The 18,968-nt window shown below is 40.7% G+C and overlaps 2 protein-coding genes across 2 annotated transcripts in view; one reads left to right on the forward strand and one right to left on the reverse strand.

Annotated features, from left to right (window-relative positions):
* Positions 1 to 3,467, forward strand: part of RYR3 (ryanodine receptor 3) — a 721,882-nt gene extending 718,415 nt beyond the window's left edge. Inside the window, exons 102-103 of the mRNA XM_060262621.1 lie at positions 405 to 456; positions 2,364 to 3,467. Of these exons, the coding sequence (XP_060118604.1) occupies positions 405 to 456; positions 2,364 to 2,459 (148 nt within the window). The 3' untranslated portion in view covers positions 2,460 to 3,467. The remainder of the gene's footprint in view (positions 1 to 404; positions 457 to 2,363) is intronic.
* Positions 3,468 to 3,469: 2 nt separating this feature from the next.
* Positions 3,470 to 18,968, reverse strand: part of AVEN (apoptosis and caspase activation inhibitor) — a 275,620-nt gene continuing 260,121 nt past the window's right edge. The window contains exons 4-6 of the mRNA XM_060262620.1: positions 17,865 to 17,960; positions 11,393 to 11,753; positions 3,470 to 3,998 (exon numbers count right to left, since the gene is read on the reverse strand). Coding sequence (XP_060118603.1) covers positions 3,880 to 3,998; positions 11,393 to 11,753; positions 17,865 to 17,960 — 576 coding nt within the window. The 3' untranslated portion in view covers positions 3,470 to 3,879. The remainder of the gene's footprint in view (positions 3,999 to 11,392; positions 11,754 to 17,864; positions 17,961 to 18,968) is intronic.

The following is an 18,968-nucleotide window of genomic DNA, read 5'->3' on the forward strand; positions in this document are numbered from 1 at the left end:
CTAGCTAACTAATGTGGGCGAGTTTGAGAAGGAAAGGTGGATGTTGTGTAGGTGAAACTAGAATGTTAATGAAGTTCTGTTACTCCAGAACAGGCAGAGCCTGAGCAGGGAATGACTACAAAGAGGGACAGACCAATAGACTATTAGCATAATTATTTGTCAACGTAAAGGGAAGAAGTAACCCATGCAAGGTTATCCTATTCAACAGATGAAACAGATTGATCTTTTTAAAACAAAATTTTTAAAAAGAAGGAATAATTTGTATTTTTCTTTTCTTTGCTTCTTGTTGCCCCATTAGCCCGCATGCTGAGAACATAACCATAAGAATTTGTTTTACACTAAATCAATTTTGTCATGGAATAGAATTATATAGTTGAAACATCGTGTTCATGTAATTTTTTCAGGTTTTTTCTGATGTACCTAATTAATAAGGATGAAACTGAACACACTGGACAGGTAAGCAGTCTCTCTGCTTATCTACATTTATTTGTTTAAAGGGTTTATATTTGCCTTTCTGATACACAAATAACACAGCAGGGGGTTCAAAGCACAAAACTATATACTGACTTCAGAAATAAAAAAAGATCTTAAACAGTAGACAGTGGCAGAGCAAGAACAATAATAAAACAGCATATCAGACTTTAAAATACCAGAGTTAAAAAAGCCACTAGTGGAATCCACAGACTATAACAACTTCAGAGAATAAAAGCACCAGATGTTTTGTACAATAAAAGTATTTTCATAAGTTTTTGGAAAGCCAAGAGAAAGGAGCTCAACAGACCTCCTGAGGCATACACTGGGGGTCCATGGTTGAAAGAAACCCTTGTCCTGCCTACTCACCAGACTCATCTCTGTTAAGCAGGGAAACAGAGCAAGGTGCCAGCTGACAACTGTACATCACAAGTAGAGGCAAAGCTCCTTATATTTTGATCCTAAGCTTTTCAGAGCATAAAAATCTTAAAAACAACACTTTGAATTGAACCCAGAAACTAAATGGCAGCCAGTACAACTGGCAACACTAGGGTAATATGGTTTTCAATTGTTCTACTTAGAGCCCTTAGAGTCCTTTTCTGGTTCTGTTGACATTTCTGAGCATTTTTTAAAACAGCATGTTATGATAATGTAATCTGGCTGCTACCAAGGAATGATGACAGTGTCCAGATCAGCTCTTTCCAGGAACAGCTACTGTTGGCAAAACAGCATGTGATAGTAAAAGGCATTCTTGGATAATTTCATAAGCTGCTTTTGAAGCAGCAGGACTGAGTCTAAAAGTATACCAAGACCGTGAATCTGATCCTTCATTGTAATCCAGTTCAATTTTGCCTCCAACCAACTGTATATCTGTATTGTCTGTATTAAGTTTGTTGGTCTGTCCACATCTAATTGTTTACTGCTTCCAAACACTGGGTGGGATTGCACTGGGAATTTGGTGTGGCAGTATCCCAGCTTGGAAAAAGCTAGTGCTCTTTGATGCATGCTGTGGCAGTCACACAGCCCCCACCCTGCTGCCAGGAGAGGCACAGGTCACAAATGTGCAAGAGGAGCATTCGGACTGCTCCTGTGCATGCCGGGAAGATGCACTGCATGCCCTGGCCATTCAGACAGCTGGGAAATATGCCCTCCATGTGTTTTAGAGATTTGCTACTGGGAACTTCTCAGTAGCTATTTAATCTGGTCCCAGCCCATCCTAAAGTGAGGTAAGTATGGGCAGGACTGGCAGGGAAGGGGAATGTGTACATGTAATCGTGCACATTAAATCTAGATGAGAGGTGTGGCTAGGTCAGGCCAAATCTCTTGTGTGATCTCACCCATTATTTCAGCCATCTCTCTAGAATTAATTCAAAGGAAGAGAAAATTGTGTTGGCAGCATCTCAACACTGTTTTCTAAATCTCTGAGTAACATTGATGTGAAAGAGTACAGTAGATGAAACAGACGTGTTTGGAACTCTATAGATTGATGGCTTTGGGGAAGAACAGTAGTTCGTCGGCACTACCTTCTATAACCTGTCTGGTCAGACTGACCAGAGCCATTGCAAACCAGTGTTCTCCTCAAACCTACCTAGATGGTTCAGAAAGCTATAATGGTTGATGACATTAAAAGTCATTGAGATCCAAGAGAACTAACAGGGATATTTTCCCCAGTAAGCTGTCTAGTGAATGTATTTCCAGCAGGCTGACCAATGTGACTACTGCACCTGAACCAGGTTAGAAGCTAGATTCAGATACAACACTCAGTCAAGCAACATCCCAGCAGGGATACAGGGTGAAAGTTGTTCAGATTTGAAGACTACATTGAAAGCTTTTTAAAGAAAGGTCTCATCCCTGTTTCTTTCAGAACTTAAAAAAAAATCTCTCAATTTCAGGAGTCGTATGTATGGAAAATGTATCAAGAAAGATGCTGGGATTTCTTCCCAGCTGGAGATTGCTTTCGGAAACAGTATGAAGATCAACTTGGATAAAAACATCAACAACAAAGCTACTGTACTCAAAAGTAAAATGAAACAAAAATGAAACAATTATGATCTAGTGGTATAACGCAAATATTATATTTATTTGCATTATATATAGGTTTTCATATGATAGAACAAAGTTTGAGTCCATTGGCACCTTTAAGACTAACCTGCACACAAAAGCTTATACCCAGAGTAAAACTTTGTTGGTCTTAAAGGTGCCACTGGACTCAAACTGTGTTCTGTTGTGTCAGACTAACACGGCTACCCACCTGAATCTCTCTCCATACAAGAAATTAATTTGCTTCATTATAGGATGATCAGCTGGGATTTTTGCACCTGGCCAAAAACAGGTCCATATATTGTCTGATTTTCATTTTTCATCTTGGAAAAGGACAATGGAATATGCTTACATCATCATCATCCCCAATAAGGCATAATTTATAAATAATGAATATATCAGTAAACCTTGTCATGAAATAAGAGATAGTGTAGCTGCAAGGGCTAATATATTGTGTTACATACACAACATCTGTAACTTAAGAACTTGAACACTGAGTGACAATGCCTCCTTTATTCACTCAAGTTGTGATATTAAACATTTCAACCAGCCCTGGTACTCCCTATGTCATTTCCTAATTAATGTGGGAAAATAGAAACTTTTGCTGAAACACTTTTATTGCCCCTGAAATCCTAATGAAGTGCCTTAAATAGTTGCAGAAATAGCTATGCAAAAGTGTTTGTTAGCATTTTGGATTGATATTTTTGTTAAATCAGTTGTGCTGCTTTCCTGTTTAACTGTACGAAATACTTGAAAGGTAGTCACATACTTGTTCCAATAACAGCTTATTAGATGCTACTGGTAAAAGAAATATATTGTCTCACAATCTTACAGAAGTAAATTTTAGGCGAAATGAAAATAATGCTTTATGATCAACTAGTGGTAAAGTTGCTATGTTTATGCATTTTTCCTTCAAATAAGAAGTGCCCACTGCAATAAAGAATTTACAAACCAAATCTCTATTTTGTCATACTTCATTATATGTTGTTAGAAACCACTCTGAAAGCTGTGTTAGAAACTGCAGAATTAACACAATTGCATTTACAAGCTATATTTTACAACTGCACAAAAGCCAGAAAATGTTTTGGTTTTATCTGTGTTAGGCTGTAGCCGAAGACATTTATATAGCTCTGAATTTTTCTACAGGAATTCCAGATTAATATAATTACATTTCTTTAAACATTTTGATACAAATAATTGTCTGCTGATAAGGTGTCCACATATGTTGTTTCAGAATGTCATGCAATATAATTAGAAATCAGGATGAAAGCTACTTAATTTGAATGCTGGCAAATGAATATTTCATATATTGCCACTGTTACCTTAATTCATTTTTCAGTTGCCAGTATAACAGCCAAATTGCAGGTCTTAGGAAATCATGCTGTCCAACCAGTCTTCAAGGTCTTCCTCACTAATACTTTTAGATACAACTTGCTGCTGTTGAGATATTGTACTTTTTTCTCCAGGCCCATCAAGTTCTAAAAAGACTGGAAACAAATAACAAAATATTATTGAAATCCCATCTCTGCAGATGATAAAGCAAGAAAAGCAGGTATAGACATGCTTGGCAACCAATGAGAAAACAGACTCCAGAGACCTTCAAGGGAGGGCTGGTGGCTTGACTGAGTTCCAAAAGCATCAGCTACAGGCTGTAAGCCAACAGCTGCAGGAAGAAGTAATGGAACAAACTGGAGTCTCCCTGTGGAACAAGGGGAAGGGGTTACACCACAGGTGTCAAACATGCTGTCCGGGGGCCAAATCAGGCCCCCAGAGGGCTCCTATCAGGACCCCAAGTAACTGGCTGTCATCTGCTTCCTTCTCCCTATCTCTTGCTTCCTTCTGCATAACAGTTTGCTTTGCCAGGCTTGCTCAATTGCATAGGAGCTATGGAGCAAAACCTTTATTTTCTCCATTGGCTGAGGCTCCTCCCTTAGGGAGGAAGGGGGGAGGCAGAGCTTGTTTTTCCAGGCTCTCTCAATCACATGGCAGAGCTACTGAGCCAAGCTTCTCTTCCTTCTATTGGCTGAGGCTCCTTTCCCTCCTGGTCCCCTGGGGAAGGAAAGAAAGAGCCAAGCTTCCTTTGCCCAGTTCCTGGATATCATGGCAGAAATAAAAAGAAAGCACCTTTAAGACCAATGAGCGCTAATGTTTTAAACATGTTTTATTTTAATATTTTTATTTTAAAAATCTTTAATTGTGTTTGTGTCCTTTATAAAGTTTATATTTCTGCTACCTAATTTAAATAGGGACACATATGGCCCAGCCCAACCTAACATGGCTCAGCCCAACAAGGTGTCAGATCTGGCACTCATAACAAATGAGTTTGACACCCCTGGGTTACACTGACAACACTGGATATCATACAAGGTTAGCAATCGCGACATCTGACATTCCCAAGGGTGCAGACCACACGAACACTCATTTTTGCATGAAAGGAAGAAACAAACACCCACACCCAAACAGGATTTCACCGGGGTCTCTTCTCAGCTTGGCATGCTACCTTTCTGCACTTACAGGAGGGAAAGGACCATGCTGAAATTGTCCTTTATGATTAAGTTAAAAACAAAGAACCAATACATAATTTGAGAAAATTGCAAGTATGTAGAAAAGTAATGTGTTGATCTTTTAACTCACATAGACAGCTCACAAGGCTACTTCATGTAGTGAACATTTGGGCACACCATGTCTGTTGCTCTGTCAACAGGCAACCAGAAACTGTGGTCAAGCTCTCACAAGAAGAAGGAATATCACTAGTGTTCAGGAACTGGAATGTGCAGCTTTCTTCACAGTTTTGAAAGAGGTAAGAAGATTATCTACTCTGGTTAATTACTAACTGTAGGCTGAAGCAGGTGTAATGGGAACTTGCTACTGCCCAAAATCTGTTACCTGAGGTGACCACCTCAGCTGTCCTCATGTAGTTGGCCCTGTACTCATTCAATCCCAAGCATGGAGCCAGCTTTTCACCTTCCAGGTGCTGCAGAAGCAGAGGGAAGGATCAATCAAACTTACTGGTATCAATAAATCCACTCTCAAACACTATCCTTTCTCCAGAGAAGTACATTTTATTTCCCTGGGCTGAAAATATCAGTTACATTTTTATTTATCTATTTCAAATTTTGACTCACCCTTCCCTGCTACTTCAGGGTGAGTAACAACAGATTATAATACCATCATAAACAGGTTTAAACAATTTAAAACATAAGTCACAACAATCTGGTGGCACATAATACAATTTAATTGGGAAAAAGCTTTGATCTCATAAAAAGATGGGGAGAGAGCTGACAAGAGAAAAAGCAGGAGAAGGAGGATCCATCGGGTGTTGTTGTTTTTCTCCTCAGTCAGAAGCCTTGGCCATAGGCCTTCACACTGCGCTTCTCACTGCTGGTGACATTCAGTCTGAGGACTGCAAGTTAGAAGTGCACAACAGAGAAATGCTGATGCCTTTTCTTACTGCCCTGAAGGCATCTGTAGCAAATACTTATTTTGTCAGAGCTCCTTCTTTGGTTTCTTGACCTTAAAGCTCAGCTTCAGGAGAACAAAAAGGTCAGGCCAATCATCAACAAAATCTCTTTGGCTGCCACTTACATGGCAAACACTGGCCTGAATTCAGATGGATTGTCTGTCAGGCACTATCTGTAGGCATTCTACTCAGGAGGTGCTTCAGGCTCAGGTTCTGGAGCACTAACCCTCATCCAGGGAACATGTTCCTGCTCTACCTTATCTAGTGGATACTGTTCAAAGACCTTTCTGATTACCTATGTGATACAAAACATATATTTTACACTCTTGACTCCTCCAAACCTTCCCTTTAAATTCTCTGACACCTTTATAGCTACCAAACCTTTCCTTACCCCAGTGACCCATGCAGCAACTAAACTCCAGCCTTATAGCAACAGAGATGACAAGAAGATACAAAGTAAACATGCTCCAGCTCTATCTGTCCTGTGTTAAAAACACAGCTGACATGTGCATGGCCTCCTCTCCCGCATACTTTGCATTAGAATGGTAACTTTGCATTAGAATGGGAACTGATTTCTCTGAAAATGTGAGTCAATAAAGCGTTCCCTGAGTACTACTACAATGCTACAGTTGATAGAAGGTACTGATACAATTGCAGACTATGGAAAAGTTCACACATGTTTGGCAGACTAGTCTAATGGTTTGTTCTTTTTCATAAAAAAAATAAGGGCATTGCTCTGTGTGATTAAAAGGCAAGTACACTAGACAAACTGTATGGAAGAACGTAAGAAGATAAGACAAGTCATGTTGGATCAGGCCAATGGCCCATCCAGTCCAACACTCTGTGACACACAATGGCCAAAAAAACCCCAAGTGCCATCAGGAGGTCCACAAGTGGGGCTAGAAGCCCTCCTACTGTGCCCCCCCAAGCACCAAGGATACAGAGTATCATTGCCCCGGACAGAGAGTTCCAACAATACGCTGTGGCTAGTAGCCACTGATGGACCTCTGCTCCATATGCTTATCCAATCCCCTCTTGAAACTGTCTATGCTTGTAGCCACCGCCACCTCCTGTGGCAGTGAATTCCTTCCACCACCTCTCCTACAAGAAAAGAGTAGCTGGCTTAGGTTCTATACCTGGTTTAAACAACACCCCTAATCTTGCAATGGAACCCTAAAAGGGATCTTTGATAAAGTGGAAAGGAGCCTTTACAAGCTTAAAAGGAATACTAAGAACTGGATAGAGTGAAAATGGAGAGGGAGAGCAGTGATAGGAATAATACAAATATCTGGGCTGCAAAATTAGCAAAATAATATCAAACTTTCTGTGTAATATCACAATACCAGAAAGTTCACTAAAAAGCCAGTAACTATAAACATCTAAACACTGAGCAGGTTGCTCCACACAGGAGAGGGGGAGGTTGGTTAAAGCTACTAAACTATGAAGGTCCAGGCAAGGTTCAAAATCCAGGGCAAAGGTCCAAGCATCTGGGCAATAAATAATCGAAACTAATCCAGTGAGAATCCCTGACCTGGATATCCCAGGCTAGTCTGATCTTATCAGATCTTGGAAGTTAAGCAGGGCTGGCCCTGACCAGTACTTGGATGAGAGACCTCCAAAGAATACCAGGGTCATGATGCAGAAGCAGGTAATGGCAAACCACCTCTGAATGTCTCCTGCTTTGAAAACCCTACAGGGTTGCCATAAATCATCTGTGACTTGAGGGCACTTTCCACCACCAGTCCAATGAGAAAGAGAATGAAAACATGTAAACTTCCACTAATATAAGAGAGTGGAAGTATCACATCACAAATAGATAAAAAACAATTTAAAATAATTAGTAATACAGTCTAAAAACAGATAACAGTATGACCTCAATATGCAATTTAACAGGAGTGACTGGATCCAGTGATCTTATCTGGGCCGAATAATGGCAGAGAGCTTCAGCGAAGGAGGCTGACTTCATTGGACATCCTTTGACCTCAATCAAAAGCCTGGCAGAACTTTGCTTATTCCAACAAGACAAGACTACAGGAAATACCTTCTGTTTCAATAAATCACAGTCTCACTATTCAACTTTTTCCCTTTCCCAGAATGTTCATCAGGATACTGGTTCTGGCTCATCTTAGGGCCCAACTAGACAAGATAAGACTTCCACATGAAAAGCTCCCAAATATTTTTTCTTAGGGGAACATGACACAAAGGAGGTTTAATGATCCCACATATTTTTCCAGACTGAAAACAGCCATGCAGAGCTCCTACTAGACTTGTTGGGGCAAATGTACAAACATTCTGTATATTACCTGCTTGTCCCAACAAGGCAACTCTCAGAAGGAAGAGGATAACCCTCCCTCCACACCAAAGCCCTAATCCAAAATGGATCTTTGTGCACCGGCTGTTCACATCAGATGATACTACATCCTTGAGCCTGAAACTGGGTCATGGCACCATTTTATAACTTGGTTTTTAAATTTTAAAAACATTGCAGGGGCCTGATCTGGCTGTTGAAAACAGCACCGAGGGAGTGGGGAGGAGACAGGGCCCCTTCTTTTCCCTTATTCCCCAGTCCCAGGCAGGATAGGGCTCCTGTGGCATTTTGAAAAATTAATAAGAATGTAAGAGAAGCCACACTGGATCAGGCCAATGGCCCATCCATTCTAAGATTATGTCACACAGTGGCCAAAACACAAATCACCAGAACTCCAGAAGCCCCTCCCCACCATGGCCCCCATGTATCAAGAATACAGAGCATCACTGCTCCAGATAGTGTTCCATCTATACCCTGTGCCTAATAGCCACTGATGGACCTCTGCTCCATATGTTTATCCAATAACCTCTTGAAGCTGTCTATGCTTGTAACCGCCACCACTTCCTGTAGCAGTGAATTCCAAATGTTAATTACTCTTTGAAGAAGAAAAAGAAGAAGATGATATTGGATTTATATCCCGCCCTCCACTCCGAAGAGTCTCAGAGCGGCTCACAATCTCCTTTACCTTCCTCCCCCACAACAAACACCCTGTGAGGTGGGTGGGGCTGGAGAGGGCTCTCACAGCAGCTGCCCTTTCAAGGACAACTTCTGCCAGAGCTATGGCTGACCCAAGGCCATTCCAGCAGGTGCAAATGGAGGAGTGGGGAATCAAACCCGGTTCTCCCAGATAAGAGTCCGCACACTTAACCACTACACCAAACTGGTGTACTTCCTTTTATCTTTTCTAAATTTCATTAAATGCCCATGAGTTCTTGAATTGTGAGAAAGGGAGAAAAATACTTCTTTCTTTACCTTCTCTACCTCATAAGCAAACTTTAAAATCACACCATGTCGCTGTGGTGAACTTAGGATGTTGTATTGTCTAGTTTAGCCAAAAGAAATCAGGCTTGGAAGCATTGAACATAGAATTTCCAGAATTCTCTCTGGTTTGACACACAGATATACATAAATATAACCTTACTTAGATGATTGCCTCATTATGTGGGCACACATAAATATAACCTTACTTAGAAGATTCCCTCATTAGGGTGCTCACTCTTCTGGAAAAGGTCAAACTTATAAGACTATGACTAGGGATGTGTGCTTAGATATATCTGATCCAAAAAAATACCTTATTGGCATATTTTGGATATATTCAAGTATTCAGAGTAGTATTTGGGATTCTCAGGAACACTGATATCCAGGACCTGTATATTTCTGGAAACATCTGGGAATACACAGGGCTGGCATTTCAAAAATCCCAGGTCTGTTTTCTTCCCCCTTTAACAGGTTTTCCAGGCAACAAAAGGGAGGAGAAGAGAGGCATCTCTCACGGCCTACAGAAGGGCTCCTGGCCAGCATGAGACAGCCCAGCAAAGCTGTGGGTCTGGATGGCTCTTTATCCTTTCCTTCTTCCCTCCTTCCTCTGTGGGGGAAGGGCCCTTTTCCAGGCCTGTGTTTTCCCTCACATTCCACACCCCTGCAACTAGGATGGCTGGGGGTACCTTGGTCCCATAAACAATAAGAGAACCCAAATAATTTTAGAATCCTGGGGAAAAAAACATCCCAAAATGATACTGGGGACCTGAGTACTATCAAATACCAATATTTATGCCCTTCCAAAAAAAACACCATTCCCAGATGTTTCCAGAAATATACAGGTCCTGGATATTAGTGTTCCTGAGGATGAAATGGAAGAGAGGAGAATGATCTAAGGTGCTTTGGGTCCGCATTGGAGAGAAAGTTAGGGAAATAAAAATTCAAAAGACAGATTCATGAATATTGAGTAGTCCTTCATTCAGACTAAGACTTCAGGCCTCCTCCACCCCCCCCCCCCCCCCAAGATTTGGTGCTGCCTTGTCTCTGCCTCAATTGTTCCAATTCTCAGAAGAAAGTCTGGATCTCACTGCATTATTACTGTTCACAGTTACTCAACTAAGGGTGCAGCCCTGAACTCTACAATTCACAGTGTCATGGGAAGTGGTACAGACTACAGCTACAAAGACCTAAATATTCCTTTGTGCAACATTTTGGTATTGCAGAAGTCACTATCCACTGCATCCAAACATACTACATGGCAGATTTTATTGATTAGCAAAACTTAAATACATGGGTACCTTATGATCACCCAGTTTATTGACATGGCTACTTTAAGATTTCCTCTTAATGGCTCCCCTCCCCCACTTTCTCTGGCACACTGCATCAAATGCATTGGTTGGCTATAGTTCCCTATGGGTAAATGAGAAAATTCAATCTTTTTTTTTTAACCCAATGATTAGTTACAGGAGAAGATGTCAGATATTGTGTGTTACAAGGAACCGTGCAAACGTTATTTCTAAGAAGGGATGGTCAAAAATGAAATGAAACATTCCAAAAGCATTGACGCAGGCACAGCATCAATACAGAATAAAAAACTTGGAATACAGCTCTCCTCCACTGTTGATGATAACTGGCTTTACCCAGTAATGATGACCCTCCCTCATAGGCCAATGCTGAATATTCTATTGCATCATATTAAACTGGTCTCTATATCATGTGTCAGCATGCCTCTGGAGTCTATGTATGTACTTCAATGAACAGCTAAGCCACATACACTGTCAAATTACGGGCCCAAAATGCCTTGTTAAACTCTAATGCCAGGCTTGTATATAAAATGCAAACTGCAAGCAAGAGACAGAAGAATTGGATATTTCAATATGCTAAGATGATTTCTGATATTAGGATAAAGATATTAGAATCTGTTAAAGTTCAGTGTTAAATCTGTTATTAGATTTAGAATCTGTTAATGAAGGATAAATATATTAGAATCTGTTAAAGTTCAGTGCAAATCAATACCCAGAAATTCAAAAAGGCAAGTAAGAATAAACATAATTGGGCAAGTTCCTGCTAAACTGTAAACCAAAGCACCACTACAATTTTTTTTTAAAAAAATAATTCAAACTGAGAGAGCTCACCATTTTCTTCATGAGACATTTTCAGATCTTCCTCAATCTCTTCAGCAGGGGACACAGCTTCCACTGCAGAGCTGGTTTCAAAATCAACAGGAGCATCCAACTTCAGAAGCAAATCAAGGTCTTTGTCCAATTGATCTGTTTCTTGGTGTGAAACTAAAGGGCTTTTCTGGAGGGCCTCTGAAGAAATAATTTCAAATCCATCTTTATTAGGCTGGATCAAGTGCGCAGCAGAGAGGGTAGCAGAGCAACTGCTTGGCGCTACTGGACTTTGCCCCACAAGCTTCTGTAACTGAGCACCACTCCTCTTGGAGATGTTATTACTTTTTGATTTAATTGTGGGAAGTGTGGCAGGCATTGCATCCTAGGAGTGTAAGAAAAGCAAGTTAAGCAGTGGTGAACTCTCTTGAAAGGTCCCACAATTATTCATAATCAAAAAGCCATTTAAATATTTTTTAAAAAAATTCTCAAAAACTGAATATAACATTTGTGCACTACTGAACTGAAATGTACATTGTTTGCAGACCCAAGCTATATAAAAAATAGTAAGACAGTCATTTAGTACACTCATTCAGTTAGAAACAACTTCATTATTTAAACATTTTATGAAGTTTGCATTTATTTTTCATCTTCTGTAATAACGTCCTTTTATGGTATATTTATTTACACTACATTACATATCATTTTATGTTCACTGGGGGATAAGGGCTTGGATATGCTACATTCTGTTCATGTGTTGCTGTTTTATCTTTCTAAGAAAAAAAATTTAAAATGTGAATAAACTTGAAGTAGACAAAGATGAATCAGCAGAATTGTAGTTTGACAGGCTTTTTTCCCCAGGAAGAGCTTAGTTGGTGAAATATTAATTAATATTTTTCTTACAAGGTTAGTCATTTTAATTCTATTCCACAGTAATGAAAAAAAAAGATTCAGGTTGTTAAGCTATAGGGCTGGTGTCAGGGGTAGGCATGGTCAAAACATCTACAGAGGCCCACAGCCTGGAAGATCTTGGTCTGCCTTCTCATACAGGAACATATGAGGGCACTGGAAGGAATAAAGCTGACAGGAGATGAAATGTCTCTGGTTTTGGATGGCTCATCTCTAAGAGATGAAGGGGTCGCTGTTACTGTTCATAAGGGAAGTGGATTAGGATTGGTAACTGAGAGGGTGACAAACAATACTGACTCCCTGTCAAGGTCTATAGCCCACAGGAGGAAGGTGGAGGGCCTAACATGTTTGGGGAATTATAGATGTTTTTATGCAAATGCTAGAAGTGTCCAAGGTAAAATGGGGGAGCTGGAATGGTTAATGTCAGAGGAGAACATAGACATTTTGGGGCATTTCAGAAACTTGCTGGTTGAGGTTAATCAATGGGATACAGTGATTCCTGGATATCAATAAATAGCCAAAGCATAGGGAGGGAAGGGTCAGAGGTCAAAGAGGGTATAAAGTCCAGTAAAATCCAAAATCTAAGAGAAATAGATTGCTTACAGAAACACTATGGGTGAAAATAGCAGGCCTCAAAGGAAGCTTACCTCTGGGAATGTGTTAACACCCACCAGCTCAAAGATTAAAGGATGATTTAAAAACAGCAAAAGAATTAAGAGGAGCAGCTATACAAAATCACTGTCATAGCACGTGAGTTTAACTACCCACACATTGATTGGATCAATATGAGTTCAAGTCAGGAGAAAGAGAGTAGGTTTCTAGATACTATCAATGACTGTGCCATGTAGCAGATGGTCCCAGAACCTGCCAGGGGGGAGGTGATCCTGGACTTGTTCCTAAGAATTGTTCAAGACCTGGTGAGAGGTGTAAACATGACATCACCAATAGGGAACAGTGACCATAATACTATTAAGTTTAGCATTTACATAAATCAGGTGCTGCCACAAAAGACCAACACAACCACATGTAACTGGAAGGAGTTACTTCTCTCAAATGATGGGGCTTGTGAAGAAGAAACTGAAAGGAAATATAAGGAGGATCACATACCTTTGGGAAGCTAGGAGACTATAAACTACAATCCTGGAAACTCAGATAAAACGTATATCACAGGTTAAGAAAGCCACCCTGAATCCCTTTCAGGGAGAGAGAGTGAAATATAAATTTGATAGATAAATAAATAAATAAGAATAGGCATCTTAAAAGGCCTGAATGGTTAACTAACAAAGTAATGGAAACAGTAAAAGGTAAGAAGGATTCCTTTAAACAGTGGAAGGCTAATCTGAGTGACTACATGGGAGGTGCTTGCCCATTCCAGAACTGCCAATTTCAGCGCGCCTCGCGGTCTCACTGGATTGCTTCTATAGGCGGCTTATGGCTACCCCAGCCTCTCTTCCGCCTCAGTTCTTCCTCTTAGAGGAGGTCGACAGAATTCTCTCAATTGTGCGCCCTACAACTTGTGATCTTGACCCATGCCCCTCCTGGCTAATTAAATCTTGCCAGAGGGAGCTTAGATATCCTGTACGGGATATCATAAATAGACCCCTCTTGGAAGGGCAATTTCCAGCATCCTTGAAAGAGGCTATGGTCCGCCCACTTTAAAAAAAAGTACAGCAGATCCGGCCGAATTGGCGAATTACCGACCGGTCTCGAACTTACCATTTTTAGGTAAAGTCATTGAGAGGGCAGTGGCACTACAGTTACAGAGTTTTTTGGATGACACTTCCGCCTTAGACTCCCACCAGTCCGGCTTTCGTCCGTTACAAAGTGCTGGTTATTACCTTTAAAGCCCTATATGGCCGAGGACCTGCCTACCTGAGGGACCGTCTCTCCCCATGAGCCCCAGAGAGCGCTGAGGTCAGCTGGAAAGAACCAGCTGAATATCCCTGGGCCAAGGGAGGCCAGATTGAAGGCCACCCGGGATCGGCCTTCTCCATTGCAGCTCCACTGCTGTGGAATCAACTCCCAGAAGAGGTACGGGCCCTACGATGTTTAGATCAATTCCGCAGGGCCTGTAAGACCTACCTCTTCAAAATAGCCTTCAACTAATGCCGAGCCAAGAAAGTGCCGCCGGATATGTTTTTTAGCTACTGAACCTTACTGAAGACCTAATGTTATAGCACCACTATGTTAATTTTAATATAACTTGTAAATTGTTTTAATGATGATTTTATAATTATAATTGTTGATGTATATTATATTTTTATGCTGTGAGCCGCCCTGAGCCTGCCCTGGCGGGGAGGGTGGGATACAAATAAAAAGTATTATTATTATTATTATTATTATTATTATTGAATTTTACCTCATGGCTATGGAACTCAAGGGGTGGGTGTAATATGGATTTCTCACTACTAGTCTCTTCGGGGTTTTTGTTTTGCTTTCAGATGGATATAAACTCAGTTTGTAAGTAGGGGACCACAGCAGCTTTGATAGCTTTCCCAATATACTGGCACCAGAGAACTTTAAAGTAAACCACAGAAATTTATTAACGTACACACACCATCTTCAACTGGGGAATGGGAAATATATACATGGGCTATATTGTATCTCAAGCAGTTAACAATTTCTTTGTAGTTCAGGCTTTATAACAACTAGTTCACTTAGGTCTCTCAGGTTTCACAGATCATATAGCTTTCACTCTCCAACACTATTCTAGGTTGGCCTCTTGGGTATAATGTGCCAAGTCCCTTAAGTCGACTGGTGTCTCTTCTCCCAGCCCTTCAGACTTCTAGACCCACATCTTTCCCTCAACCACCTCTTTAGCTCTTAAGAGAAGTGTCCCTGTGTCTGTGACCTCTCAGGTCTTTTACTGTGACTCTCCTTTAGTCACATACAGCCCCGTGGCTGTCTTTATAGAGTGAACAGTGAGCTTTGCTTCTCTCGAAGACTCTCCTCAGCTCCTGTCTCAGCTCCTTCTCAGACCAACTGCTCTCTTCAGCAGTCTCCCTCAGACTCTGTCTGACAATAACTGCCCTCAGCCATTAGCTGTCAATCACCTCTGAGAGTTCTGAGCACTCTGGCCCCCACCCTCAGATCACCTGACGCAGGCTCTATGTGTCCTTAGTTTTCTTGTTAATCCTTTCATTATCGTCACAAATGTCAAAAGACCTGAGTCAGATTGGGGTGAAGAGACTGGAGGTCCTATGACTGATGGACAAATCAAAAACTAACAAATCACCAGGCCCAGATAGCATACATCGAAGAACTCAAATGTGAACTTGAGGATCTCTTGACAAAAATATGAAATCTTTCACTAAAATCCACCTCCATTTCCAAGAACTGGAAGGTAGCTACTGTGATTGCCATCTTTAAAAAATGGTTCCAGAGGAGATCTGAGAAATTAGAGGTCAGTCAATCTAATATCTATATCAGGTAAGTTGGTGGAATCCATTATTAAAGTTAGAATTACTATGCACATTGATGAACAAAAGCTATTGAGGAAGTATCAGCATGGATTCTGGAAGGAAAACTCTTGTCTCACTAATCTTTTAGAATTCTTTGAGGCAGTGAATCAATATGTGGACAAGGGAACCCAGCAGATGTTGATTACCCAGACTTCCAGAAAGCTTTTGATAAAGTTTCTCATCAAAGGCTCCCAAATAAACTCAGAAGTCTTGGGATCAGAGGACAAGACCCCTCGTGGATTAAAAACTGGTTAATGAACAGGAAACAGGGAGTGCGTATAAATGAGTCCGCTTGTGGAGAGGGTGGGATATAAATGCAAAGTAATAAATAAATAAATAAATAAATAAATTCACAATGAAGAGTGGTAAGCAGTGGGATACTTGTTTATTAATAATCTGGAGCTGGGAATAAGCAGTGAAGTAGCTAAATTTGTAGATGACACTAAGTTTTTCAGGATGTTGAGAACCAGGGAGGTGCTCTACAGGTATCTATCAAGGCTGGGCAAATGAGGTTCAATGTGCACAAGTGCAAATTAAGGCACATTGGAGCCAAAAACCCTAACTATAAATATATGCTGATGGTGGTAACTGACCAGGAGAGAAATCTTGGAGTCATGGTAGACTTGTGGGCACTCAATGAAATTAATGAGTAGTAGGCTTAGAACAAATCAAAGGAAGTACTTCTTCACCTGCAGAGTAATTAACATTTGGAATTCACTGCCGTAGGAAGTGGTGGCAGCTACAAGTATAGATTGCTTCAAAAGGGGATTGGATAATCTTATGGAGCAGAGGTCTATGAGTGGCTATTAGCTACAATGTATAGATGGAACACTGTGACATCAGCACAATGTCATAGGGGCTTCATGGGCAATCTCCCATTTTCCAAAAGGAAGGGCACCCAAAGCAAGCAGCTCTTTGCTCTCTTTTTAGCATTGTTAGAGCTAACATGGTTAAAAGGAACACCAGAGAGTTGAGATGTGCTGCTCCCAGGTACCTTTCCGATTGCAGGGGGGATATTATGGGGTGCCCTTGGACAGCCCATGAATATTGGCAGCCATCCCTGCAAAACAATATATTGTAGACCTTTGCTCATTGATTACCAAGACACTATCAGTATACAACCACCCAGGCTAGCACACTGCTCAATTCAGAGGCAAAAGAAAAAATGGAGTTAAATATACACCACTGTCTGGTGACCTGCTACCTCTAACCATGTGCTACATGAGAATCTTTTACTTTGTAACAGATCCAAATGTTCCTAAAGGTGTTTAAGAAAGCCAGCCGATGCCTGTGCTCAATTAACAGTAGGAAAAGGGATGACACCCAATCTTGGCATTTGCTAGGAAAAAAGCATCTCACATGCAAAACAAATACAAATTTTCCTTCTACGTTCATTGAAATGCCTTTGAGCTGTACAAAGGAAAAAAGGAGCAGTGTCGGTGTCTGAATCACTTTTGGTGTTCCCACAAGACAGCAAAATGGCTCTTCAAAGTTATCCAGCCTTCTCTTTCCAGTTCACATTGATTTTTCTAGCTTTTGATGAACTGTAATCTTAGATGACAGCCATCCTTAACTCTTAGCTCTCTTCCCTCTACCTGAATATTTTCTTTTACATTTGAAGAAACACTCTGTTGTCATGTTTCTGTCAAATATTATAAACTCTGGGCATAAACAACCATTTGAAATACACCTGATTGGCAGCTCCAGTGCTGAACCAGAGCAACTGTATAGTATGGATACAAGCAATCCTATATAGGTCAGCAAAAGTTAAAATACAGGAATAGAACCCAAAACACATTTCATTTTGACACTGCTCTCTGTTTTCAGTGCTCTGTTCCTAAGAAACAGGAAGGGCAGCAGAGGAAATAGCCAAATTAGAACAAGCAACTCTTTGGGGATGCTAGCTTTGACCGAGATGTACCCAGCATGCAGAAAACACTTTGTTTAAAGGACGCAATGAAGCATAAGAAGTGTTGACACTTAAGTCCTCCATTTCGGAATCCTCCTCCCTTTCAAACCCAATGCAGCATGCGTATACTACAACACAGGTCAATTACATTACAAGAACATAAGATACTTTGGCACAATATAAATTTCAAGGTATTTATGAGCAGAGTAGATATTACCTGCACCAGATCAGCAGCCACATTTAGTTTGAGATGCAGAGGCAGCTCATCAAATGCTTGGGCCAAAGACTGGCAGTCAGCATAGAACCCAGGTAACTGAAATACAATAAACACACAGTAAATTAGAAGTGAGCACTCACTGGAGAAGATCCTGATGCTGGGAAAGACAGAAAGCAAAAGAAGAAGGGGATGGCAAAAGATGAGATGGCTGGACAGCGTTACTGATGTAACAAACATGAATTTGAGTGGACTTCGGAGGATGGCGGAAGACAGGAGGGCCTGGTGTGACTTTGTCCATGGGGTCGCAAAGAGTCAGACTCGACTGTGCAACTGAACAACAACAACAAAAATTAAGCTAAATCAGTAGGAAACCTTGCTTCACAAATATGCTGCTTAGCCCCCAATTTCCCTGTTCACTACCATGAAGGCAGAAGAATCATGTATGATCTCCTCCCTCACTACAGTGAACTGGGTAGCCACAAGGCAACAATTCCAAACTGGAGGACAGGCAAAGCTCTAAAAGCACATCACCACATGGAAGAACCAAGACCAGGTGAGGTCATTCTGAGGTCATTCCTCAGCTTTCTTTGCAACAAATACAAGAATTAGAAACTATGGAATTATCAGAAGCAATTCAAAAATTAGAATCTTACCAGAGGCACACAGAAAATGGGCATACATTCTAGGACAGGGCCCAAATGTGTATTTCTTCTAACAAAACAACTACAGTAAGGACTTCATAGAGCTCAAAGTCTACATAGCTTAATACTTAGTCTCTGGCACGTCTTCTAACTTGAAGTCTGAAATGCTCTCAAGTAGAAATATAATGTAAGGCTACTAATTTAATTGTAATTATATTATAATATGAGAAATCAGCTTTTCAAATGAATAAATCATATCTTCTCATGAAATGACATGTCAAAAGTCTGTGACAAAAGGTATTTGACTGATATGCAGCTGTGTGATAACCACAAAATATTAATCATTTAATTTAAAATGTGGATGACATTCATCCATGACTTGATAGATTAATTTTCAAAATGTCTAAAGCATGCACAGACTTAGATTTGATGAAAACACAGGAAATCTTCCAAATGCATACAA

The sequence above is a fragment of the Heteronotia binoei genome, chromosome 21 (genome assembly GCF_032191835.1).
Source record: "Heteronotia binoei isolate CCM8104 ecotype False Entrance Well chromosome 21, APGP_CSIRO_Hbin_v1, whole genome shotgun sequence".
NCBI lineage: Eukaryota > Metazoa > Chordata > Lepidosauria > Squamata > Gekkonidae > Heteronotia > Heteronotia binoei.